The sequence below is a fragment of the Amblyomma americanum genome, chromosome 3 (assembly GCF_052857255.1).
Source record: "Amblyomma americanum isolate KBUSLIRL-KWMA chromosome 3, ASM5285725v1, whole genome shotgun sequence".
Classification (NCBI taxonomy): Eukaryota; Metazoa; Arthropoda; class Arachnida; order Ixodida; family Ixodidae; genus Amblyomma; species Amblyomma americanum.
The window spans coordinates 183,091,733-183,118,945 of record NC_135499.1 but is presented as its reverse complement, the minus strand read 5'-3'; the positions used below and the strand labels follow the sequence as shown (position 1 = coordinate 183,118,945).

The window sequence follows — 27,213 nt, the reverse complement described above, 5'->3', positions numbered from 1 at the left end:
AAACGCGCCGTAAGGGAAGAGATAAAGGAGGGAGTGAAAGAAGAAAGGAAGAAAAAGGTGCCGTAGTGGAGGGCTCCGGAATAATTTCGACCACCTGGGGATCTTTACCGTGCACTGACATCGTACAGCAGGCGCAACGCTAAGGCGCCCGTGTGCTAAGCGATATCAGTGCACGTTAAAGACCCCAGGTGGAATTAAAAGCTGGAAAAGTAACGCATACGTAATAAGGAATGAAAATAACTCATCATTGTTTAAAACACGTTTAATTCATGCACGTCCTGTTTGGCAGCCACAAGAAAACAGAATGGAAAATCACAACACAATTGCGTTAGTCACTATTTATAATTTCACTTACTCGTTTATAAAAAAAGGAACTCCCCACTCAACTCCTGTGCTTAGTTCTAGGGTCTCTTCGCCATTAAGGGACCTCAGAACTCAGCACAGGAGTTGTGCGGTGGGTCCGTAAATAAACCTGAGCCTAGTTGGTTGTACTTCATATATCATACTTTACTTCCGAGCAGGAAACAAATGACACGACACTTTTGTTTTATCTGTTTCGTGGTCGTCAGTAAAATCTATAGCGCGTTGCATGTATGAGTCCTTAAATAAACACAGAAGATATATGAGAAGCAATCCTTACAGATGCAAAAACAATCAAGAACTTCAGAATAATGCAAACAACTTGGTAGAATTCTTGTTATTCTGTTCGTGGTCCAAGTGTTCATATTGCTTCTTTACATGAACGAAACGACGTGTATGGGTTAAAATCTTGTTGTAACCTCCACAGCTTTGTAGCAAAAAAAAAAAAACTGAATGCGGTGCGGATGAAGCTAATAGGAGTGCATGTGTTCCTGGGTGAGCAGTGGGCGTTATAGAGGGACAGATGACAATGCAATGAATCAGCTTTGAACTAAGAATAGCGCATGTTAAATATTGGTGAACAATGCAGGCTGAATATTGAGAAAATTATATGCAAATAAGACTGAATCATGTAGTTTCAGAAAGCAAACTAGTTGCGCGCAATTCTGTGCTTTGAGCCACATGAACATGGTTGAGTGGAGTGGAATAAGTTAGACCATATGCTGAGACGCCTTTATAGGTCATATAACGTTATCGTGGTATACTGTTCGTAGCGTGTTAAGCGGGAACAAGTGCCTAACTTTAAAAAGAAAGGGAATTTTTTGTACACTTCAAAATCCTTGGTACTAGCAGGATTCGTGAGCCTTCGTTCGCTGGGCAAGAAAGTTCAGCATCGAAGAATTTGTAAACGACCGATTTATTAAGGTGCACAAAACCAAATACAATCAAAACGACACAGCCGTGTGACTCCAATGACAGCTGATGGCATCCCGCACGCCAAGCAAGGAGAAACCCCCAAAATACCCCATCGCCGTTTAGTCGTTCCCCTTATCCGCTCATCTCAAGTGCAACGCCTCCCCCCCCATGTTAGCACGATCAGACGGCGTGCCGCGTCTCTCGCTCCTTGTCGTGGTGCGTGCGCTCACAATTTTATGGGCTTAGTCATGTATGTGCGCATTCCAGGACATCCTACAGTCAACGTATACACCTAGAAATTTTGTTTACCACTTCGCAATAATGGGCCATTAAATGAAACGTTGTTGTCGTTTCTTAATGCTGCATTATTTCCACGAAAATACTATGCAGTTGGTTTCAGTGATGTGTGCAAAAAAGCTTATTAATCTCTGATCCCAATTCACGTTTACTGCAATGGCGAATGGGGTGGCATGTCAGCCAACATGGTCCGTATTTCGTAATCGCATTCTGGATTACTTCACCATACTCTTTTTTGCCTGTCATTGTATTCAACTGGAATGGTCTTCGAATTCAGGTTCTCAACGCACCATGTCGAGGGCAGTTTCCAACCTTTCTTTCTTCATATTTAAAAGAGTAATACAGATAGCGTATTTTATTCACTCACTTCTCATGTTCTGGCCTGTGTTTATCGCAAATTGATGTTTTTATTCGACTGCTGTCTCTGTCCTGATTACGCCGATAGTATGCATAAATAAATAAATATATAGACTGTTCATTTTGTTCAAAATCCTACCGATCTATATAGTCCCATATGCGGAGCGAACCTTTATGTTATACGATAAAAACATTCTCTGTAAGGACTAGCGCAAAAGCCGCTGTCAAAGCGGCGAACCCAACCAGGGCGCCCAGGTCCCATTGTTAAACTCGGGGAAACCGGCAGGATCCTTGGGCGCCATTTGCGGCGGCACCGCCGCGGAGGCGTACAGGTCGATACGCTTCTTCAAGAATGCCACAAGCTGTAAAAAATATGCGCCAGAATAAACACGCGTGCAGTTTGTAGCAAAATATTATGAGTCAAGAACATGTATATTGCACAATGTGCTGAATTCTATCAGTGTCTCCGAGCAAATCCCGCTGCTGGGAAGACCGCAGAAGTAATGATATAACGACGCTTCTACTCAGCTTTTCACAGTATAGAAAGCTGCAACATTGCTTATCCTTCCTGCCATTATTTATTACTAATCAAAGCCACCTTCACCATTGTTAGCGTTACAACGCTGATGGCTCTTGGGGCTAATACAAATAAGTGCTTTACGGTTTAGTTCATCAGTCTATGGTGACTGGATTGTTGTAATGAACCACTGTTACAAAGCTTTCCTTTTGCAGCCTGCTGTTTGTATTCTACTTCCTCGGGTTAAAGCTGCCATGCTCTGGCTAGAAATGGATAGGCAGGGTGTCGTGTGAAAGTTCTGAACACGAGTTCAACCATTTACGATGCTAGATTGCACGCTGTTCAAGCAGTCAATAAATTTTTGAAGAATTAAATTTATAAGGCAAATAACGACCCCAAAAATAAGCAACTCTTCTGTTTTTCTCGGCGCATTAGAACAACTTACCACATAATGTGGTTCACGCACCAAATTAATATCAAACACTAGTCATTCAGATGCCTGATAATTTACCGCTGTATACTGTTAAACATAGTGCTAATTCGGTAAGGTTAGCATGTGAATTAAATCATCATTAGAATGTCGTCTGTATATGCAGCACCTAATACTGGAAATATGATTATAAATGCGCTGGAAACATTGATTACGTAGTTTTTAACAATTAAGAACGTTATTTGCCCCTGCGTCACCTTCTACACGCTACCGAAACGTAGGAAACAATTTGGAATTTACGGCGGAGAAATTGAGGCTCACGAGCGAGCGTAAAGTTTTCAGTGCTTCATATTGTGCTGGTTTGCCACCCATCCCGTATTCGCACTTATCGCATTCATTTAACCCTTCTGTTTAAAATCCTTCTTGAATCACTGGTCGCGCCGTGTGGACTACCATACTAACCTCGCGGTGAGAGCTGGCCAAGTTGTTCAGCTCGCAGGGATCTTTCTCGACGTCGAACAAGTACACGGAGTCCTTCCCTGAAAAGTTCTCCGTTTTCTTCTTTCCGCATGTCAGCGTCGCCTTCTTCCTCCAGTCTTTGGGAAAGTACAGCCGCTTCGTTTTGTAGAAGCGCCTCAAAGCGTTGGCCACCTGGGACTGTGCGGCCAGCTGGTCCAGGTCGTTGTACGGGCGACGGCCGCCCCGCACGGGATAGCGCTGGTTGAACAGACCGGTGCCGTCCAGTATCAACTTGTACTGGTAACGGCGCACCGCCGTGGCATTCAAAATCCAGGCGTCGTAGTTGTAGAGCATCTCAACGCGTGGTGAGCGCAGCCCGAGCGACAGGGGGCGCCACATGTCCATTCCGTCTATTTCACCCAGATTCGCTACGTCGCCTCCTGAAAAAGCAGGCAAGTTCATAAGTGATGTTATACAGCGACAAAGCTTGAGCGAGAGCTTTGTATAGGCCGCTCAGAAACAACTCAATAGTGTTCAGCTTATCAAATTGGGGAACTGAAAGCTGGAATGATTCTGATGTAAAGGTTATCACCGCACAAGACAACGGTGTAGTATGTTGAGAAAAAAAATTGTGAGGTAAACAACCGGTCGGAAGCTGTCAGTTTCTCCAGATTCATTTTTTGTCACGTGCATATCAGAGTTAAAGGATAGGAATTATTCAATTCGGGAAGCATTCAGTCATGCTGTCAGGCGAGTGCACTCAAAAATGCATGAACATGCACGAACCACGAGCTCCCAGTTAAACTTTGTTTCCACATTTAAAAATATGTGTGATAGCGAAGAGAACAAGGTGAAGAAATAAAGAGATAGCTACGTGAAAAGCTTTCCTGGCAGCCTAGAACACTACGTGTGAACGCAATATCTGGCTATTTTCGTGTTAATCCACTTACTGTCTTTCTTGTTGTTTGCCGAAGCTTATGAAATAACCTAGACGTGTTAGCTGCTTTGCTTTCCTCTGTTCAATTAAATGTAGTTGTCGCATCGGAGCAGTGGCTACACGAACGTGTTGGCAATATCGAAATTTTTCCGCATGGTTATGATGTTGATTGATGTTACAGAAACGCACATGATGCTGTCTTCTCCTGCTACTTCATTACATAATTCTGAATATGTGTGGTGCAGGCTGCCTGAACGGTGGCAGTGATTGAGATATTAGATCCTCCTTTGTTCGATCTCCTTGTTCTTAGAAATTACTATAAATTGTAACTATATAATTTCCAGAAACCTAAGTATGGCACCTGTTAACCAGAATTACGAAAAAACTTTGTTGGAATTAGGTTACTCTTAGCATACAAGCACTTTAAATGGCATGCATGCTATCATGCAAATCCAATGCCGTACCTGCCTGTATAAAAAAATTAATTATTACACTGCGCTAATAGGGGCATACAGTGCGGCATATAGTACTGCGACCGAAATATATGACCCAGACTTTAAAGAACTCTTGATAAAACAAAGTTGTGCTCATGCTGTGCGTTTATCTAACTATTCGAACAAGTTCGTACTTCCTGAAGATATTAGTATCTGCACTTGGAACGGCAAGGAATCATCAATTCTTGAAAAACCAGATGGACTTCACACTAGCGAGACCCATGCGAACAGCAAAAACCTGTTCACGCACCGCCTAATGAGTAGAAGGTCGGTAGCCAGTCCGTGATGTGCATCAGTTGGTTGGACACTCTGCGGCGGCGCTTGAGAAGGGGACTCCAGATGAAGGCGGCCGACTTGGTGCCTCCTTCCCAGAGCGCGCCCTTAGCGCCGCGCAGTGGCCAGTTGAAGCTGCGCGAGGCGTGGGCACCGAATGGGGCACCACCGTTGTCGCTGCCGAAGACAACGACCACATTGTCCAGCATGCCGGCATCGCTCAGCGTCTGGAACACCTCGCCTACGGACTGGTCCAGCGAGTCCAACATTCCTGCAATACACGAGGACTGCGCGTTAAAGGGCGACTGAACTGGCTTCGGAATTCAACGCGCTTAAACAGGTGAATTAAGCGGAGTTCGTTTTGAGCTAGCATTTGAAATGGTGAGGTAATCGCCAAATAAAGCAAAGAAGGCGTGCGGGGTTATCCGCAGCGCACAGCGCAAGGCAGGCGCCCTACCGATGATGTCATGTACGGCTGCACTACGTTTCCAACGAAAGGACAGTTGGAGGAATAAATGCCACTGAAGGTAAAGCCCATGAAGCGTTGTTTGGCGACATCGGACGATACCCGGAAGGATGTGTGCGAAGGCAGCGGCGATCTGAAATCTGGGCAACATTGACATCGTCATGAGTTTCTCCCCACTTATCTGACCCAGTGAGAAGCCGGAACATCGTCACGACACTAATCGGTGATTACGTTCCAATTTTAAATGGTAGCGCAAAAATAATTGCCATATATTACCCAGAACCTTTTGCCTTCGAATCATTGAATCTCGTCGAATTCACAAAAAAAAAACATTTCAGCTTCACTTTAGCTGCACACTGTCCTCTGTGGGTTGAGAGTAAAATAAAGGGATAAGGACGACAAATTTAAAATTGGCCTGTGCAGATAGAATACCCCGTTTAAAAAAGCAAAAAAGGGGGCGGGGGGTCCATTTTCATTGTAGGTAGAACACCACACAAAAGAGAGAGAGAGAGAGATAAATAGAGCTGTCGCTGCCATATGCAATTTTACCAAATAAACTGCCGTGACATCTATTCTTTTTTTTAAGCGGATCTCTGAGTCCAGACCACACCTCAGTTTACTTACTATCGGTGACCAAACTGAACGTCAGTTCAATTCGACTGGAGAGGAACAATGTTGTATATATAAATCTAATTTTCTCAGCAATAAATTCGTATTTTGCTGCCTACCCAATGTGAGCACAGTGGCAAAAGCTAAATATTTCATATTTACTGATGATAGTTGGAATCTGTTACCTTCAGCGTCCCTTTAGTCTTTACGCTAAGTTAACTTTAGGCTGTGCGCTTAATTTTAACAAAATCTACCGAGAATGTTTACTGCATTCGAATCAGTGCAAAAGCCCGCATTTGTGCTTCGTAGAAGACGACGGACAACGGACAGTATCGCGGAACGGAGCCACTCACTAAGCCATTCAGCCTGATAGTATCATCATCATCATCATCATCATCAACGGAGCGCTCTTGCTAGGCCATCTGCGAACAAACGACATAAGAGACAACGGGGGATTTTGCTCGGGGTTGGCACCCATGGGATAAGCGCTAACGAACTAAAACAGAACGACAGACGCCAGCTGATAATTCATTTGAACAGTAACAGACTATGTGCTTGTAGTTTAGAAGAACTTCTTGTTGGGCTAGTTGGTGCATTGCTTTGAAGAACCACGTTGCGCATTCAAAAGAGACAAACACAGGAAAAGGTGAAGAAGGCGCTCTTTCTCTGCGCTCTTCCCGTCTTCTTTACCTTTTCCTGCGTTTGTCTCTTTTGAATGCGCAACGTGGTTCGTCCATGCTTGTAGTTCAAGCGCTGGAAAAATGTATCGCCAAATACAGACACCAGCTTATGAATAAACTTCATTTCAATGGTAACACAGTATGTGCTTGTCGTTCAAGCGCTGGAAAAAATATATCGAAAAATACAGACTCCAGATCATGAATAAACTGAGTCACGCTGTTGTCCTTACGGCGCGTGATATGAAAGGCGTCAGTGACCCCATGGAAAAAATGGAAATTGGTTTCGACGAAAGGAAATGACGCAGTAACTGTTTCACATGTGGTTCAACAAAGGTAGGTTCTGGACCAGTTGGTCCGACATACTTGTGTAGTTCTAGTCTTCGTTCTGTTTGAGGTCGCAGGTTTTTCCCCACAAGTGTGTCTCTTATATTTCGGTGGACACCCGAACCGCACAGTAAGGGAACGGATAAAAGAAGGAGGAGGGATCTTTAACGTGCACTGACATCGCTCAGCACACGGGCGGCTTTTGCGTTGAAAAAAAATTGGCTTTGGGGGAAAGGAAATTGCGCAGTATCTGTCTCACAGATCGGCGGACACCCGCACAGCGCCGTAAGGGAAGAGATAAAGGAGGGAGTGAAAGAAGAAAGAAAGAGAGAGGTGCCCTAGTGGAGGGCTCCGGATTAATTTCGACCACCTGGGGATCTTTAACGTGCACTGACATCGCACAGCACACGGGCGGCTTTTGCAATGCAAAAAAAAAATTGGTTTTGGGGAGAAGGAAATTGCGCAGTATGTCTCGCATATCGGCGGACACCTGAACAACGCCGTAAGGAAAGTGATAAAGAAGGGAGTGAAAAAACTTTTGCGTTTCGTCTCCATCGAAAAGCGGCAGCCGCGGTCGGATTCGAGCCCGGGTACCCCAGCTCAGTAGACGAGCGCCTTAACCACTGAACCGCCGGCCACGCAGCCTGTCGTCTTGTCGCCTTGATATAAATCATAAAGTGCACTGACTTTTTCATTCCTGTGGTCACAGGAATGAAACCCATAGGCGTGGATACTGAATTTTTTATTTGGTTGTTATTTTCAGTTCTCCTTCTGTCATAGCTGGGCAAGATATCTGAATTACGGATCAGTTAAAATATAGGTTTGTCGCGATTCAGCGCATGCTCTTGGACTCCCTGCCAAGGTCTTCCTATTTCAAGGTTCTCTGCGTGTTCCTAAGGCTCCTAAAAGGAGGTGTACTGTGACTAGCCTTTAATTTGAGATTTCTCAGCTTTCTGCGGCGCGAATGACTGCAGTTTTTTTACGGAAACAATCATAGGTGCCCGATCATCGCACTGCGCTCGTTTATTTCAGACATCCACATCATATCAGGAGCATTTTATTATAATTACAGCACTCCCTCTACTTCGGTAAGATGCTCTCGGAGCATAGCCAGAAAGATGCTGTGGTAACGAGTGCGTTATTTATTTAGGAAAAGCATTCTTTACCTGCGAATATCGTTCTGTTCTCCTCTCCAATGTAAGGAAACTTGTCGATGTTCTCCTGGGGCGCCTGAAAGGGTTGGTATGCTTGTGCACCGTGAACCGCCTGGTGGCTGAGCATTAGAAACAGCGGCTGCAAACACAGAAACAAAACGCGCTTACAGTGATTGGCCACAAGAAAATACAACCACTAGCGGCCAGTGGGATCCGAACCCAATACCTCCAAATTTCGCGTCCTATGTTCGGAGGTCCTGAGTTCGGGTCCCACTGGCGCATGTGGTTGCTTTTCTGCTTTCTAATCAACTACCTTTAAAATAATTACTCAATTATAGGTCCAACTGGCGCGTGTGTTTGCTCCTCTGCTTTATAATCAAGTATCATTAAAATAATTAGCCAATTATGCTCCCATTGATGAACACCAAACATTAAAATGAACAAAAAACACATCCGCTGTGCTCCTTGATTTCGATGACTGTTGGCTTGCGTCATGTATAATATACTGGCTAAGTTAGCATACTGCAAATGTACTGGGAAAGGGTACGTTTTTGGACTATTGTCCGTTGATCGTCAAATAAAAGAACAGCACAACTTGTACGGGACCAGAAAAAAAGCAACAAACATGGCGCTGTATCTTCCGTTCCGAATAAGCTGCACAACAGTCACCTGCGCAGAAGCGCTAACCATGAAGAATCGAAGCTGGCGCATTGTGACAAAGCGAAATACGGCATGCACCGTGCTGCAAACATGTCGTCTTCCGAATTGCACAGTCCTCCTGTGGGCAATGTTATATTGGCCAAACGGGGAGGTGTCTCAACAACTATTAGACAGCCCGCGAGTGATCCCTACGATCTCCTCCGAAAATTAATCTACTCTACACTGGCTGTCGGGCGACGGCAAGCTGACTTTCGGCCAGACCAGTGTTCTTTGCAAACACAAGGACTGACGTGCACGTGCAACCGTAGAAGTATCCTTGGTTTATTACGAACGCTACTCGTGTGTCATGCAAGGCATCCGTTATGCTGTACCGTCGGGAAATAGCATATCTAAACGATTAAACAACCCGCCACGGTGGCTCAGTGGTTAGGGCGCTCGGCTACTGATCTGGAGTTCCCGGGTTCGAACCCGACCGTGGCGGCTGCGTTTTTATGGAGGCAAAACGCTAAGGCGCCCGTGTGCTGTGCGATATCAGTGCACGTTAAAGATCCCCAGGTTGTCGAAATTATGCCGGAGCCCTCCACTACGGCACCTCTCTCTTCCTTTCTTCTTTCACTCCCTCCTTTATCCCTTCCCTTACGACGCGGTTCAGGTGTCCAAAGATGTGTGAGACAGATACTGCGCCATTTACTTTCCCCCAAAACCATTTATTATTATTATTATTATTATTATTATTATTATTATTATTATTATTATTATTATTATTATTATTATTATTATTATTATTATTATTATTATTATTATTATTATTATTATTATTATTATTATTATTATTATTATTATTATTATTATTATTATTATTAAACGATCAAATACAATTTTCTTCTTTCTTTGACGCTCTGAATTTGATTAACTGAAAATATGCCGCTCGATGTTAGGTATGAGGCTATAATTATCCTTACCTTTGACTTGTTTCTGTTAGCGATGAGGTACTTCGCTCTTTCCGTGTACAACGTGGTGGAATACTTTCCACTGGCCGACCACAGTGGCTCAGTGTTGAGCCAAAAATCAAGGCCCGTGTGGTTTTCCTGAAATAAAGGTAACCACGCAGCACTGTTGTGTGCTTGCAATGCAATCAAAACAATCACATTTATCAAAATTCGAAGCTTTCACGACTTCGATGTTTTCCGCAGATTAGGTTAGTGTAAAGTTTTCATGCAGTATCAGGCAAATGTGACTTCACTGTGAGGTCGCCATCCATTGAACTGCATGTTAGGCCTAGCGCATAACGGGAACGCTGGGCTACAATTAGTTGGTGCCATACTCCGCTATCATCACCAGGAATTCGTGACAGCGATTAGCCAGTCTCGGTAAGCCTAGCGTCCTATCACCTTCTGTTCTGCACAAACTCTGTCATTCTATCTCTATCCTACGTCACGGTTGATGTCACCGCGCTTTCTTTAAATGTTCAAAGCAATACTCAGCGTGATGATAGCCAAAAGAACCAGGAGCGCTTGCCCTGAATTCCTGGTAGTGAATATGGAAAGTGCACCTTTGCGTTAAGAGCATATTATATGCCCAAATAGTAACTTATTCGCAGGAATGCATTTTGTTCATTGCTCCCGCTCGGAATGGGTGCGTGTCATCAGCTAGCCCCAATTGTTGCCTTACACTAAGCAAAAAAAAAAGGTCTCGGAAATTGACCACATAAAGTTGATGATGGGGGGGTGAGGACAGATCTGCATAAAAATGAATGGGCTGAAAACGTATTGGGGAAATAAACTGGGGCAAGAATGTTACGCAGAGAACCGCCGTGATGGCTCAGTGATTATGGCGCTCGGCTCCTGACCCGAAAGACGCGGGTTCGATCCCGGCCGCGGTGGTCGAATTTCGATGGAGGCGGAATTCTAGAGGCCCGTGTACTGTGCGACGTCAGTGCACGTTGAAGAACCCCAGGTGGTCGAAATTTCCGGAGCCCTTCACTACAGTGTCCTTCATAGCCTGAGTCGCTTTGGAACGTAGAGTAATAATAATAATAATAATTGGTTTTTGAGGGGAAAGGAAATGGCGCAGTATCTGTCTCATATATCGTTGGACACCTGAACCGCGCCGTAAGGGAAGGGTAAAGGAGGGAGTGAAAGAAGAAAGGAAGAGAGAGGTGCCGTAGTGGAGGGCTCCGGAATAATTTCGACCACCTGGGGACCTTTAACGTGCACTGACATCGGACAGCACACGGGCGCCTTAGCGTTTTTCCTCCATAAAAACGCAGCCGCCGCGGTCGGGTTCGAACCCGGGAACTCCGGATCAGTAGTCGAGCGCCCTAACCAACGTAGAACTCCATAAACCATAAACCAGACAATAGACAACGGGCGGCCTGTTACGCGAACAGAGTGCATAAGGCAGAAAATGTCTTTTAGGGTGGGAGAAGAGTGGCCGTTGGAGAGATGAGAATACATCAAAATTATTAATATGGATAGGATGGCCTCCGCTCACGCATTAGACCTGCTTAAATAGAGATATGTGAGTTAGGCCTTTGCCCTGCAATTAACGCAACCACTATGATGAATTGCAATTATTATTCGAGAAGGTTACAACACCCATATATCATTGCGTTCACTGAACGAGATGGGTTCTTTGACATTCCAACCGTAAGGAGACGCTACTGTCTCTGATACTGATGTGTGAACGGTATTTAGGGGAATGAGGCAAGACATTGTTAACAAATTATGCTCAGTTGCGCCGTGTCACGAGAACGTAAAGACACACCAAACCGCGCGACGTATCTTTTCTTATGCTTAATTTCTTTGCCAGCCTGGAAACGATGTGCTGTAATTAGTCCAGCACTGAGGTTTTTTGAGACGCTTTCTTCTCGATAAAACCAGCCACGCCATGCAAGTGCTCACCGTAGAGATCATTTTAGGAACGTACGTATGTGACTGTGTGGGAGTAGTAATCTTCCTCTCCGCTGTAGAAGCCGTAAAAGCTGTCGAATCCCCGCATTGATGGCGTTCGACTTTGTGTGAAAGATCCAAGGTTCCACTGCACAGACGAACGAAAGCTGATCACTGAAACATTCAGATTTACGAAAAATAATCGATCTTGAACTCTTGCTGGTACGTAGAACCAGGGCCCACCAGGAGCACCTCTAAAGTCATATGACCTTTTTTTCCAGTGGGTCTAGGAGCCCATCGGTAAACCGCCACGAAAGCAAGGTAGACGCACCTTTCCAATAAGGTGAGACTCGTATCCAAGGTCGCTCAGGTACTGAGGTAGAATGCGTATGTCCAGAGGCAGCCCCCACGGTTCAGCTACGTCGACCGCGAGGCCTTGCATGCCTAAGCGACAGATGCAGAGGCAAAAAAAAATGTACCAGTTTTGTAATTCAGTATAATCTGCACACGTTTTGAGCTGCAATTATGGCTAAAATAAAAGCTGTTTTTCCATACCAATTGTAATCATGGATTAATCAATATATAACCACATTTTTTTTTATCTCAATATTCTGAACTGTTACGCATCCTTGAGTGGGTGGTGGCAGTATGTACAAACGTATCCACAAAAATTAAGCTATTTTAGGTTTATGACGCCACAGTATAAAACAAGATTTCAAGCTTCGATTTTTAATAATTTTGTCATCCTGCTTAAAAAGTAACAGGCAGGCAATGGTCCACAAAACAGTACGGAGCGCTAGTGAAAGACAATTTTAAAGTGCTGGTTGTCTTTGAGTATTGCTCTGCTCGCATTAATGGATTGACGAGGACAACAGTGCGACTCCACGAATTTCGCCACGTGCAGTGGCAATTTCCGCATTTACTGGTTTATTTCATAAACACTGACCAATAGAGCGCTAAGGCGATAGAGCAATGTTTCCTGCTAAGCACAAAGTCTGTCTGCTAACTCCCATGATGACGCGTATAACGTCTCGGCGAAAGCTGTGGCTAACGCTGCTGAAGTAACCTCTTAGAAACAACGCGACTTCTCCTAGTTTTCTGACCACTGTGATTCGGCTAAAATACAAAGGGCAGATGTTCTCCAGCCCTTATTATGCGACCAACTCAGTACCCTTTATAGAATTTGGCACTCTTAAAAGCAACTGCACCACACAAAACAGCTAAAGATAGGCTCGAGGCAGCTAGATCGAGGCAGACATAACATCAGAGCGTGTCTTCCGTAGCCCGCATTGCATATCGGCATCAGAGGCAACTGACGCATGGCGTCTCTTTTGGACATTAGTTGAAGAGCCGGAAGCTGGGCTAGTTAGTGTAGGTGCATTGTCAAAAAGCTAAGCTGCTCTAACAGACGCGTAAAGTAAGAAGATGGAAGTTGATGTCTGGGTGCGTCCTGTCCACTTCCGTCGTCTTGTTGTTCGTGTCTAATAGCGCGGCGCATCTTTTTTTTTTCACAATCCTTTCGACAACTGGGCAACCACCGCACCGATATCCCTGAAGATCTCTCTGAAAAGTGGTGAACTATCATTTCAAACCCCCAAATCCTTCTTCGTTAAAGCAGTGAATCTGACTTTCTTTTTCTTAGTATGCAGGCCTATCGCCTTGGAGCAGTTTGTAGCAACAGTACCTATGCGCATAGGGTAGAGCCCCGTCATAAGAGCCGCCCTCGAAGGCGTGCAGGCTGGCTGGGCGTAGTAGTTGTTGAGTATGATGCCGTCCGCAGCCAGGGTGTCCAAGTTTGGCGTGGGGATCTGGGTGGACCCGTGGAAGCTCGCGTCGTCCCATCCCTGCAAGAGACAGTGATGACCAATGAACATGTGGACCAGCTTCCTTAATCAGCCCCGTCCCATTCAGTCGCCATGTCTGCCCCATAAAGAAGTCTCCGTACTGAACGGGTGCCCTGTCATCTGATCATTAAGTACTGTCATCCTGGGATGTAACTGAAAAAAACTTGTTTATCTCGCAGTAAGCAGTAAGCTGTAAGCATGAAAGGTACTGCGGGAAATCGGGAGCACTAAAATAATTTCATGCTTAATGAGTGAGAAGATGAGTGACCATCGCGATCTGCAAATTTAAACTTCTCTTGCATTAACGATTTAGGCCAAAAAAAGCAAACTGTCCACTCACCAGATCGTCGGCTAGGATGAATACAATGTCAGGTTGTCTTCTGGCACATCGGACCAGTGGAAGCAGTAGCAGCACCAACCTTAAGCGAGACATTCAGGCTGTCGGAACGCTGTGAGAAACAGAGATTAGTATGGCTTATGACGTTCCCTACTTTACCACCAAAGCAGGTCTCATGTTCATGCTTCGTGAATCTGCTGTTACATTCGCGCGTACATTTACCCTAATATGCCCTGATGTATGTTCATAAGGTGCACTCATCATCCCAAATGAGAAATGTGGGTTGTCGCACGTATACCACAGTCGTATGCAATTCAACAACGAAGCTGCAAATGCCCCTCGAACGACGCCTTCGACAAACGACGCCTTCGACAGTGGCGTCGACAAACCTTCATTATTTGTGGTTGATCACTTTGCAGCAGCTGGCGGGACATCGAAGGGGTTGGCAGGTGGGAAAACGTTAACGACAGATAACCGCATTCACCGCGACGTCATGACAATCCGTCGACGCCATTGGTTGGAGAACCTCCTTTGAGGGGCAGCCAAGTGCGGCAGGGTGGTCTGACTACTTGAGTCGCTCGTATGGACGAGGCGTATCCTACGGGTGGCCGCTGACGACCCACCGGCTTCCATAGGAGACCCAGGAGCCTCAACTTCCATTACCGTCAAAAAAAAAGGAGCGGCGCCTACACGATCATGTCGTAAACTATGCGTTTACTACATAGTCGTTTACGACAGGCTGCGCTTTGAGCCCTTGCTTTGCACATCAAAGGGTAGGCTGCGAGGAGCGCCGCGTGTCTCCCTCCATTGCATTCATTTTCGAAAAGGAGAGAGCGAGATTGTTGATGTGCGTGAACTCCAGACGGTTGCCGCCTGCTTTGGAGATCTCCCATACAGGCCAGTTGTCGAACGGGAACAATAGCGCCATCCCCTCGCCAACAGCTGTCTCTGGCTTATCCCCAATAAATAGTAAAAAAGTAAGAGAGAGGGTGTTTTTTTGTTACACGAGTTTTAAAAGGTTGCACTGGAGGGTACCCGCCGCGGTGGCTCAGTGGTTAGGGCGCTCGACTACTGATCCGGAGTTCCCGGGTTCGAACCCGACCGCGGCGGCTGCGTTTCGATGGAGGCAAAACGCTAAGGCGCCCGTGTGCTGTGCGATGTCAGTGCACGTTAAAGATCCCCAGGTGGTCGAAATTATTCCGGAGGCCTCCACTACGGCACCACTTTCTTCCTTTCTTCTTTCACTCCCTCCTTTATCCCTTCCCTTACGGCGCGGTTCAGGTGTCCAACGATATACGAGACAGATACTGCGCCATTTCTTTTCACCAAAAGCCAATTATCACTGAAGGGCGACTGGCGCATCACGCCTCGCGCTCTCCCCTTTTATGTGGCAAGAAGAGGGTGCAAACGCAGTCCCTGAACGTGACCGCTTCATTCGAGAAAATGTTTTACAGGCATGGTAGGCAAAATACACAGCTGCTTCTTCATTTTATATGGCGGTACACTGCCTGTTAAACCAGAGTTGAGAGAAAAAGGCTTGTCTGCCCAATGGTCGGTTGGCTGTCTAATATGCCGTAAACCGGAAACCTTACATCGATTTTTTCTTGACCGTTAGGACGTAATACTTCTCTGGGACATCTTGCAGCCGACTTTTAAAAAATACCTTGCAGTCATGTCATATGGTATAAGGTTTCAACTGTCGATAATATATTGGGGGGTGTAACACGACTATTTTATCTCGCATTTCCTCCGTAGTGTATTTAAAACGAGTGTGGCTTTAAGACACGCTGATGCGAATGCTCGCTCAGTGAGGAAGTATTTCATCTAAACTTTGGCTTATCAAAACGAACTTTCCAATGCTCAGAGCAAGCAACCTGAATGGATGCCAGTGTTGAGTGGTCTGACAAAAATAATAATAATAATTGGTTTTTGGGGAAAGGAAATGGCACAGTGTCTCATATATCGTCGGACACCTGAACCGCGCCGTAAGGGAAGGGATAAAGGATGGAGTGAAAGAAGAAAGGAAGAAAGAGGTGCCGTAGTGGAGGGCTCCGGAATAATTTTGACCACCTGAAGATCTTTAATGTGCACTGACATTGCACAGCACATGGGCGCCTTAGCGTTTTTCCTCCATAAAAACGCAGCCGCCGACCGCGTCGGCTGCGTTGTTATGGAGGAAAAAAAATTGTTTTTGAATCACAGCGCAGTTTGAAGTGTGACTGCACTTTTAATATTATTGTATTCTTATTGTTACTTTGCTCTGCCGCTGCCGTGATCCTTTTTTGACCGTGCACAGGAAATAAAGAAAAAAAGCTGAAATCATGGATCAGCAGGTGTATCACATGCGGAGGCTGTTGCGACTGTACGAGGAAACACAGCGGAAAATTTGATGAGGGCACATGGCAGGGATCCAAAATATGCTTGTTTGCCCACAGTGCCACTTTCCTTGACGGCACGTGTGTCGCGAATACGGAGAGATTAGATTGTGCACATACATGCTAGTTATGACATGTCATCACTAAGTCGGTGACTCGAAGCTGCTAATAGTAAAGCCGAAGAGTTTTCAAGTATTTTATTCAAACTCTGATAAGGAGCAGCGTAGGACATACAAAATGGCGCAACAGCACATCGCGCACGTGTGTTCTCTCTTTTCCATGTAGCGGTTGCTACTAACGCGATAGCGTTAAGGGCCCCGTGTCGCAGAAAAGCCGGTGTCATCGGCGTCGGCGGCGTTGGCCGTGAGCGAAAATGTCACATCTCGGTGGACACTTGAACCGTGCCGTAAGGGAAGGGATTTTCCTTCCCTTACGGCGCGATACGGGTGTCTAGCGAGAATTGTGAGATGCGTCATTTCCTTTCCTTAAAACCAATTTTCATTTCATTTCCTTCTCTTGCGGCCCGGTTCGGGTGTCCACTGAGATATGTGAAACAGGCGTTCTTCCCTTAAATTGTCCAACGGGCCACGCGTCGCGCCGAACGGGCGATGGCGTTCCGTGGACCCCTTGGCAACGCTGCAACACGCTGTCGCGTCTCACTCTCAGAGACGAAGCTTAAGCGTCCTTCAAATTTTTTTGTATGGCTTGTGTTACCAACAAGCCCGAACTGCCACTTTTGTTAGACAGTGCAGGGTGGCGACTCAGCTAACTTAATGATTATGATATGATTACTCGCAACAAAACGTGCGAAGCAAGTACTCAGTAGAAGTGGCTCTTTCAGTGCTTAGCATCCCGACACCATTCGCGCTGTGCAGAAATAAGCACCCACATATCTTCCAGGGCCCTTTTTTCGGTGAGTAAGGGGTGAAATCCAGCCATTGAGCCTATAGCCCAGCGTGCAGTGGTACAAATGGCTGATTATTTGGCGCTCTCATCTAGAATTAAACCTTGCGTATTTGGTTCCGCCAGGCAAGGCAATTACAGCTGTATCAAACAGAACGCTTATAGCTGCGCTTATTGGGTATAGACGGTTATAAAAGGCTGCCACATGTTTGTTTTCTTTTCAGAACAGAACCAACTCACGGCTTCAACAAAGAACATTTCTTTTCACAGAGAACTCTCGCGAAGGAACGTAAAAACTTTATTGGTGAACCAAGTAAGGGAAGGGGTTAGGGGAGGTTTGGTTGGCTTGGTTCTTAATCTTGGCTGGCGGCCATCTGTCCATGACTTCTGGCGACCTTCTCCGCCCATTCCACCAGCCTCTTCTGTGAGATCGGCTCTGAGCTAGAGACGGCGATCTCCCAACCTGCTAGGTCTGTGAGGTTCCAACGATGTGGTGGTTGGAGTTCTCGGCATATGAACAGTATGTGTTCGAAGTTTGCTCTCGGAGCCCCACAAAGGGAGCATTCGGGCTTGTATTGACCCGGGTGTATTAGTACCAGATAGGCCGGTGAAGGAAACGCTCTGGACTGGAGTTGCCTCCATATAGTCTGTTGTTCCTTCGTGAGGGAGTGGTGTGGTGGCGGATATGTGAGCCTTTCCTCCATATAGTGTGGCGTGATTTCATTGTAGGTGATCAGTCAGTAGGTGTAGGTGACCGCGCGCAATCCCTCTCGACTGTTTGGCCTGCTCGGTTGACGTACGCTCGAGCAGTAGAGTGCGCCTCCTCGTTTCCGAGGTTGCCTGCGTAGGCTGGCACCCAGACTAGTTGAATTGGTCTGAGGTCGTGGGGGCTTGATTGGAGAATTTTGTAGGTGGCAGAATGGATCTGTCCCTTTGCAAAATAATAATAATAATTGGTTTTTTGGGGGAAAGGAAATGGCGCAGTATCTGTCTCATATATCGTTGGACACCTGAACCGCGCCGTAAGGGAAGGGATAAAGGAGGGAGTGAAAGAAGAAAGGAAGAGAGAGGTGGGGTAGAGCTCTTCCTCGTTCTGAACTTGGATCTGGAGCGGGAGTTGGCGCGGCCTCTCGAGTTTGACCGCTGCCGGCATCGTGACTGTCGGTGGGTTGGCGACTGCTTCCCCTCCGTTTCTTCTTGGGTAAAGTTGGCGGTGGTGCCTGGTTGCTTGTTGCCCGGGCGGTTGAAGCTAGCCTTGCATTCCTTGCAGCCCGTAAAGTTCGATCCGTTGCACAGGATGCATTTGACCTCGCACGTGGGTGGGTCGGCCGGTGGATGATTCTCTTCACATCTGTGGCAGAGAGTTTGGCGAGGAGCCATACACACGTCGCTCCGATGTCCGGGCTTCCGGCAGTTAAAGCGCGCTTCGGCTTTCGCCAAGAAGGGGTAGCAGTTGTAGATTGCCCTATAGAATTTCAGTTGCTTGGGGACCTTCTTGGTGTTGATGAGAGTGACGAGGATCGACTTCGTCCTGCCCAGTTGCCTCGCGTCGGAAATAATGTAGGAATCGCTCTTGTTGTAGGTTTGGAGGTCGTAGATGATCTCTTCTGCCTGCTGGTCATAGATAGCGTTGTAGAGCGCCTCGGATGGCGTTGTCAGGTTGGGCTATGTAGGCTTTCACCGGATACGTCGTCTCTCCGACCAGTAGGGAGGTGATCTGCACGTAGCGCGCCGCGCGCTCTTCCGAGGGCGTACTCACGGTGAACGAGTTGTTGAGGGTATTTATACGGATGATGTCCTGTTGACGTACCGCTTCCACGGGGAGTTTCAGTATGGCGCACAGAAGGTAGAGGAGGAAGCCCCCGGTGTGCTTGCGAAGGTCTAGGCCTCGTTGGGTCGGAATATAACTTTCAGATCTTGGGTGGGCAATTTCGGTAGCGGAGCCGGGTGCTTGATTTTGGGTAGAGTCGGCGAAGACGACTTGCCTTTTGGGGGGCTGGGCCGATGTGGCGAGGCCGGCCGGTGGCGAAGACTGGGGTAGCGAGCACGTGGCAGAGACGGCTTGTTCGGACGAGAACGAAGCTGGATGCGCTAGCTTGCGGGCCATAAATGACAGAGTCCATCTCGGATCGGTAGCAAACTCTTCGGGCGTGATGTCTTCCCCTTCGACTTGGTAAGCCATGCTGCCGCAGGCAGGCTCGGCGTCGAGGGAGGGTATGGCAGGGCACGAGTAATGAGGTCAGGCCTGGGCTAGGCCAAGGCGTTGCGTAGTCGAGCTATGCCTGGCGCGAGGCGTCCGCTCCGCGTTCGGCGCAATACTCGAACATTTCACGCAAAATTCGGGCTCGAAAGTCCCGAGACGTGGATGAAAACGATGCAGAGTAGCTTTACGAACCGATTGCAGCAGCTTTCAGGCCATGGGTCCTTGAAAAACCGCACAAAAGAGTGGAAAATTCCGGAGCCGACGCGACACACGTTCGCTCGCTCCGGTGGCCACCTGACGGATCTCGCGAAGGAAAGACACTTGCACGATTCGTGGCCAAAAGCACGACCGAACTTTGGATAGCGTTGCCTCTGACTGTATTAAACGTCTTAAAATGCGTAGCTTGAGGTGTGTGCTAAATTTGACAGTTTTACATAATTCCATTGGTGGCGTCGCACCTGCAACCACATGCACTTTCCTGTAGCAGTGCGCGTGGAATCCTAGTAACTGTGCTTAGCGCGCTTTACGACATCGCGCTTTTTGGCATGTGTACTTCCTTTCTTTATTTCTTCATGCAGTGCGTGTGTTACGCGGGCGAGGGATTGCAGATGATATTTGCCTATTCTACACTTACCTGAAGAGATAGAGTTTTTTGTATGCGACTTAGCTCCCTACCAAGCTGCTAAAATGCCTCTAGATTAAGACGAACCCGGTTGTTTTCGCTGTACTTGCACGTACAGAAGAAAAAACACATGCCTAGAACGGCCGAACTGTGCGTTCCGCAGCTTCCAGAGCTGCTGCGACCAGGAAGGCAAAAAATGACAATGACATGCTATGAGTTTAACTGCACATGCTTATGCATCCAGAGCGCTTTTAACCAAATCTGACCGCTAGATATCGCGTGTTCAGACCGAAGCACGTTCAGAACGTGTTCTAAAGAAGCGTTTTCCACTCTGTACGAGGAGTTACTGAAAATTTTTAAGCCCAATCCAGAAAGGAGGCAACCAGGAATCTTAAAACAATGTTTTCGCAACATACTCTTTTTACCTACAAACATTTGCCATTCCCACACTTTCATTACCTGTGCTGCAACCGTGTTTCGAAAGGCATCGACCCGAATACCATTCGACTCAATTGCTGGCCTTGTGCTTCTGCAAGAGGTTTTTTCAGCAGCATTCGATTGAAATGTAAATCGAGACAACGGAGCGCCGTGAAGACTTCAGATATTTTACAATGTCTTCGAAAAGCACGCACGTACACCCTCGTGCGCAGTCTTCAGGCCATCATTTGGGGAACTGGAATTTACTGTGTAAATATTTGCTTTCAGTTAAGCACATTACGTGTAAGAGTTCGTTTTATTTATTGTGACCAATTTACTTTAGCCGCAAAACATGGCAGTTCCTTTGCTCATCTTCGATCTCGTTGGCTTCGGTTTGATATAGCCTCTTCAGTTTTGGTGTGTAGAGGCAAAACATCGGCCATATTAAAATGAACTGAAAGCCGGCGGCGCCTGTCTCGCCGTAATTTATGATCATAAAACACCACATATGAGAGAAACAAAACAACCAAACGTGAAAAACAAAATTCACCGGCATCAGCGCCACTGCCATATAGCGTGTGGATGTTCAAGTCTCCCACTACCTTTCGAAATCGTCGCGGAGCACCGCGAAACCCTGACATGTCTGAATGCCATTCGAATTCTCGGATGCCATTCGACTCAAATAACGTTTCAAACTGTTTCTTGTAGGATGGGTATAAATCTCTGTGTTATATTCTTGGAGGTAATTGACATCAGTTTTTTTTTTAATTGAAAAACTGGAGGAACTGGAGGGGCTGGAGCGTTATGATTAAATATAGCATAAAATATCTCCATTTAAAAGTAAGATCATCGACTGAAATTCGCCAGGATATGGTCAGTACACTACATGAATATGCCTTTTCATAAGTCACTGTCAGATGCTGGCTGCAAGATATCAAGCATGGCAAACTGGGCGTTGAAGATGAGCTGAGGCCAGGGAGGTAATCTACTGACGTAATAAATTAGTCCTGGAAAAGATAATGCAAGATCCCCGATTGTCTACGCGCGAGTTAGAAGCCAAGCTGGGCACCACACAGGAGTGAGCAGATTAGATAATGTGCAAGGAGCTTGGCTTCTCAAAAGTCTCTTCTCAGTGGGTCCTGCGCTTCCTCAAGCCGCAGCAGAAGCGCACATGCAACAGCATGTTATCGAAGAAACTGTAACTGTTTGTATGTGACGTAGACTTGCCCCGTTCATTACTATGAACGACTGTTGGATGCACCACTACCAACCTTAAACAAAAGAGTAACCAAATTAATGGAAGCAGTCATCTGCGATGCCAAAGAAGGCGAAGGTCACGCCCTCATCCGGATGGTAACGACATTAGTTTTGGATATAAAAAAATGGCTTGCGTACTGATTTCTCTGAAGGAGGTCACATCGTCAGCGGATGCTTACTCAATTTATGAAGTGTCAAAAAAAATCTCAACGCGGCCAGGAATCGCAGAACATAGGTGTCCTCTATCATCAATACATCCCTCCTGCCCACACCTCAACGACTACCATGGCAACGATCCTCTACCGTGGGTTCCAGCTTAAGCCATCACTTGCCCTGTTAGCCAAATCCGGCCCCCCCACTCCTTTCACTTTTTTCTCAACTTAAAAAAAGTCTCTTGCCAGGCAATGCTTTACCACGTGCAATGGCGTCATGGAAGCCGTGGAAGAGTTCTCGTAAACAAAAAGCTTTTTTTTTTCGCCGGTATAAAGGCCCTTCAGCCCCACCGGAGCAAGTGCGTTGACAATAAAGGTGATTATCCGGGAAAATAAAATTCAGGAAATCTGCATGTGGCTTGCTTCTCTTGAGGTTCAAAACAATTCAGCCATCCCTCGAAACAGGAAAATGTTAAATTTATTTAATTGCTCCTGGTCATTACAGCCCGTAGCCAGTACTAGAACGTGGTTAACCTCATGCAGTCTTTGGAATCCAGTATTCATTAAAGAAATATGACAGTCTCATTGTGGATATCCAGTGATATTATATTAATGCAGATAATGCATGCACTAAAAATGCCCAGATGGGTCTCACTCCTGAATACTGCTACTGCTCAATCTGAGAATACTGCTGAATCTTAGAAGATTGATCCCTCCATAAGAAAGTGTGAATGTGCAAGATATGCAGCGGTCATTTCGTGGATAACTGATGTTTAACCGAAGCCCTCTCTCTCACGAAATCAATATTTTTTGGCGTACTCTTGCCGGCCGGGGCCACCTTTGCCGCGGCTTCAAGCGCTAGGTATGGCAGCTTTCCCGTCATCCAGAATTACTAGAATATGAGCAGCTAACTCATAGCAGAGGTGACACACAACTGGAATGAGGCGACGACGTGGAAGCCAACGTTTATGAAAAATCTAGCAAAAAAAAATAATTAACTGGGCGCTCTACAAATACTTTTGCCGCTTCACAGCTGTACCACTCAGCCCGGACAGCAACTCATTCTCAGATATTCTGGACAACCGCATTTTTTTCAACGAAAAGTTGTTTATGAAGAAATTTGTTTGTATATCGTAAGATTGCACCATAACAATCAATATATCAGCAGATCACTTCTTGGGACGCTTGTAGTTTTTAGCTATTTATTGACAGAAACTCACCCTATTGAAACTCTTCTTGCGGCTAGTTGGTGCATTTTGAATCTGTCACCCGTTGGTTTCCTATGGCAGTCTTACCTACGAGCGCTGCACAAACTCTACAGGCAAGATTTTGCAACGCGCGGTGGCTCAGATGTTATGGCTTTCTGCTGCTGACCCGAAAGACGCGGGTTCGATCCCGGCCGTGGCGGTCGAATTTCGATGGAGGCGAAATTCTAGAGGGTCGTATACTATGCGATGTCAGTGCCCGTTAAAAAACCCCAGGTGGTCGAAATTTCCGGAGCCCTTCACTACGGCGTCCCTCATAGCCTGAGTCGCTTTGGGACGTTAAACCCCCATAAACCAAACCAAACCAAACGAGAACGTCGTCATCAATACCCCATAACAGTGTCTTACAATATTGCTAATTGCCTCACAATCATTATCAAAAACATCCGCCACTCATTTTCTATGTCAACCTTAACTCAGTGCAAGCGCAAAGCTTTTTGCTACGCATGGGAAGACTAGACATTCTCCATAAGAATGTTCACAAAGATATCTTATAACATTCCACAGTTGCCTAAAAATCAATATTGGTGTCAAAAAAAAGTTGAACTTTACGTATCCGCTGCGCTACGCTACATATCAACAGCGAGGCTTTGGCAAAAAAAAAAAAAAACGGTGCAGGTACGGTGCCCCGCAAAAATGGAATTTTGTTTCCATAGTTATTATCGATCGTGTTGCTCCGATACCAAACGTGAACATTTTCTAGAACCAATTTCTTTTGTTTTAAACACTGAATAACATTCTTGCGAGTGCAATTTGCTGCATCCTGCGCGATGTTCTTAACGCAGGACAGCCAAACGTTTAGAAGGGCAAAGAACTAGGAACAAACCGAATGAGCTTACCAAATAAACTGCGTATTAGCTCAGTTATAATCATGAATGATGGGCACATAATAGTCAATTCTCAGTAGTTCGACCTTAGTAAGATATGGTTACGATGCTAACAAGTACCGCACTTCGGAAACCTTACAGACTTCCACAGTAGAAAAATAACAGAGCGAATAGGAAAACCGGCTGAGCAGGACACCTCTGCATTATGTGTGTTTGTGTTTGCCCTGCAATTCTTTCATTTTTTTCGTTTCTTGAGCTAAAACTGTTGTAAAACAATACTAAGACTTCTAGCTGAGGTGGCCAAAAGAATAAAGTTTAAATGGTCAGTTTTCAATACGGAACCACTTATTCCAGCTCGTGTTTCAGACTTCAAGTTGTAGGAGGAAAACACGCACAGTGGAGCTCAGCTTCTTGCTTTTGTTACAGCTTTTCACTTCCAGGTTAGCGTTAGCCCGCATCGCGCGTTTTCGTTGAATGAACTTGTATCCACTGACAACCGAATGAATAGCTTCATGTACGCGTGACAGCTGTCTCTGACAGGTACGACAAACTATGAGCAAAAGAATTTCCAGTGTCTGCAAATTCTTTCTCGAAATTAGGAATTACCTGGAAAGAGCCACGTGGAAATTCTTTTCAGCGAGCTTTTTTCTGCTGCCGTTAATTCAAATCCCATAACATCCGTGTGTGTTTCCAACGTGAACAGTACAAAACGTACAAGCATTGAAAGGGCTATAACAAGAACGACCTCGGAGACGCATTACCCATACCGAGCATTTATGCACACTTTTCAAGCTTAAAACGTTTTCACAGAAAAACAACCGCAAATGTCGTATCGTTGATATGAAGAATCAACTAGTGTTTTTTTCGCACCTTCCTGCGTAACTGCGCTTCAAATATTTCTTATTGGCACCTGCATTTGCAGCCATTTGTAACTGAATCTTTCTTCAAGTACTTATTTGCATTTACATTCGTGGTGACTTCTCCCTTCTTTGGTAGCACGGGATCTTTACGCAAAACCGCAAGCCTGTGTGTTTTGTGGAGTTGCGTAACTTTTTGATATGTGTTGTGGCTACTCAACTTGACTTCTAGCCCAAACGACGATGAACTCACATAGAGTCCATAGAGTCCACTATTTAAAGAAAGTTTTTTTTGTACGCTGGTCTATGCCTGCTTAAACCGCGCATATGAAAAAAAAAATATCATCGTGCGTCCTGTAGTTTCTTATAAAGGAGTTCAAGAAATTCTGCCACAGCTTGTCATTCAAAGCCTGCACTGGGTAAACCTTTAACCCCCAACTTCAATAAACGTCGTAGCATGACCACAGCAGTAAAGTATATGTAACAAATGATCTCTCGGGCAGCTTACTGAAGATGTCAGAGATGATGCGGCCGCTGTCTCTGGTTCACTTCGGTTGCGCTGTAGACCGGAAGGTCCGCTCTTCTGTGACTTGATACGCTGCCTTAGGTGACAGTACGGGACGTCGGGCACTCAAAGAAAGAATACTGTATGTCGAGACCTATTCACTGGATATTTACGACAAGGAGCACAATCGACCTCACTGTCAAGCTTGCGCACTGCTCCCGTTACGCACAGTCGATTGTTCCAAGTAGCCGAACGAAGACAAGAACACTCCATAGGATCGCGAGAGCCACGTTTTGTAGATTTCGACGCCCGGCCCACTACTGGGGCGTCACCAAGTGACATCAGCTAGTGCGAATGCCATTCGCCGCCTGGCGCCCTCTGTCGTCAGCCGTTAGAACGCCCCCCCCCCCCCCCCCCCCCCGCTGTCTCACACAGCATTTGAAGCCTCCTCGCTCATCGCAGAAGAGCGCAATACAACCCCGAAATCTCAGCCTAAAATAGAAGCACCAACTAAAAAGAAGTAAAGCACAATAGTCGCACTGTGGCGAATGTGAGTGCAATTCTCGCCCGGTGAAAGCAATACCCACGGAAGCAAGCGACAAGCGATTTCCGAAAGGCCGCTAATCCGGGACACCCCGAAAGGACCTTGCGATGTGCCCTAGACATTGCCAAACCACTGCGCTCGGTGCGGCAACGCGGAGCTTTCCGTGTCACGAAGGAAGAGGGCGCTCGCCAAAACAAACGCCGTGTGTCGTCACTGCGGGGCTTCACACCATAAGGGCCATGCGCTTTACTAGGCCGTGAGCAGATACAAATCAGGAGCGTAACGCGACCCTGCGCGTGCAGCGTATCCGGTGGCAGGCGCTCGAGAACCGGAGGCTCGCTCCTTTTCCCTTTCCGCTCCATTAAAGGAGACGTAGCGGCTAGTTCCTTACACGGTATGTACCCCACCCAGTGAAATGAACGGGCTGTCCTCAACAGAATAGGGCAAGGCTTCATGGGATCGTGACGGCCATTTTACGGGTCAGACGACACACCCGTCACTGCCTGCTCACTACGCTGCAACTGCAGCGCTTGCCTCGCCCGGCATTCTGTCAAATGGGATGCTGCCATTCAGCAGGAGTGCATACTACATAGCAGTTTTGTTTATTTGTGTTGGCGCGCGCGCGCGTGCGTGCATGCGTACATGCATGCATGTGTGTGTGTGTGTGTGTGTGTGTGTGTGTGTGTGTGTGTGTGTGTGTGTGTGTGTGTGTGTGTGTGTGTGTGTGTGTGTGTGTGTGTGTGTGTGTGTGTGTGTGTGTGTGTGTGTGTGTGTGTGTGTGTGTGTGTGTGTGTGTGTGTGTGTGTGTGTGTGTGTGTGTGTGTGTGTGTGTGTGCGCGTGTGCGTGTGCGTGCGTGTGTGTTTACTACACACTGCTGTCTGCGTTGCAAGCTAGTCATAACCCCACCCCCCCCCCCTTTTTTTTTAACGGAAAGTGAAAGTTCGTCTTCCAGACTTTCAATTTTGAAATATTGTTTTTATTGAAATTTTATAATGCCAACTGAGCCCCGCCCATGAAGTTACCTTATTGGGTAGGCGTATGCGATGGTCCAGGATATTTCAAAACATGAATTGATAAACTAGCTAAGACGTCGGAACTAGGGGACTGACTTGTGCATGACGGTTTCCCGCTGTTGAATCTTAATGCCCGAAATGTGGTAAAGAAGAGTGTTGATTTTGAACATGTGTTGATTGAGCATGACCCTGATGTTGTAGTCATGACTGAGACTTGGTTGCACGATGGCGTACGTGACTCGGAAATATGTCCGTCAGGTTACAACGT

General features: G+C 46.4%; 1 protein-coding gene across 1 annotated transcript; it reads right to left on the bottom strand.

The window, feature by feature from the left end:
* Positions 1–270: 270 nt before the first annotated feature.
* On the bottom strand, positions 271–25,710 carry LOC144125600 (arylsulfatase B-like). The gene is made up of 10 exons (XM_077659112.1): positions 25,391–25,710; positions 14,008–14,116; positions 13,508–13,667; positions 12,155–12,267; positions 11,861–11,971; positions 9,895–10,020; positions 8,285–8,411; positions 5,017–5,310; positions 3,339–3,775; positions 271–2,291 (listed from the first exon to the last, which is right to left on the bottom strand). Exons 2-10 carry the CDS (start codon positions 14,098–14,100, stop codon positions 2,154–2,156), a joined length of 1,599 nt encoding a protein of 532 aa, XP_077515238.1. The 5' UTR covers positions 14,101–14,116; positions 25,391–25,710; the 3' UTR covers positions 271–2,153.
* Positions 25,711–27,213: the final 1,503 nt, after the last annotated feature.

Coding starts and splice junctions, on each gene's coding strand:
- LOC144125600 (XM_077659112.1), bottom strand. CDS start 14,100: ATGTCTCGCTTAAGGTTGGTGCTGCTACTGCTTCCACTGGTCCGATGT. Junction 11,972..12,154: donor AGTCTCACCTTATTGGAAAG/GTGCGTCTACCT, acceptor TCGTCTGTGCAG/TGGAACCTTGGATCTTTCAC. Junction 8,412..9,894: donor CTAACAGAAACAAGTCAAAG/GTAAGGATAATT, acceptor CTGTGTTTGCAG/CCGCTGTTTCTAATGCTCAG.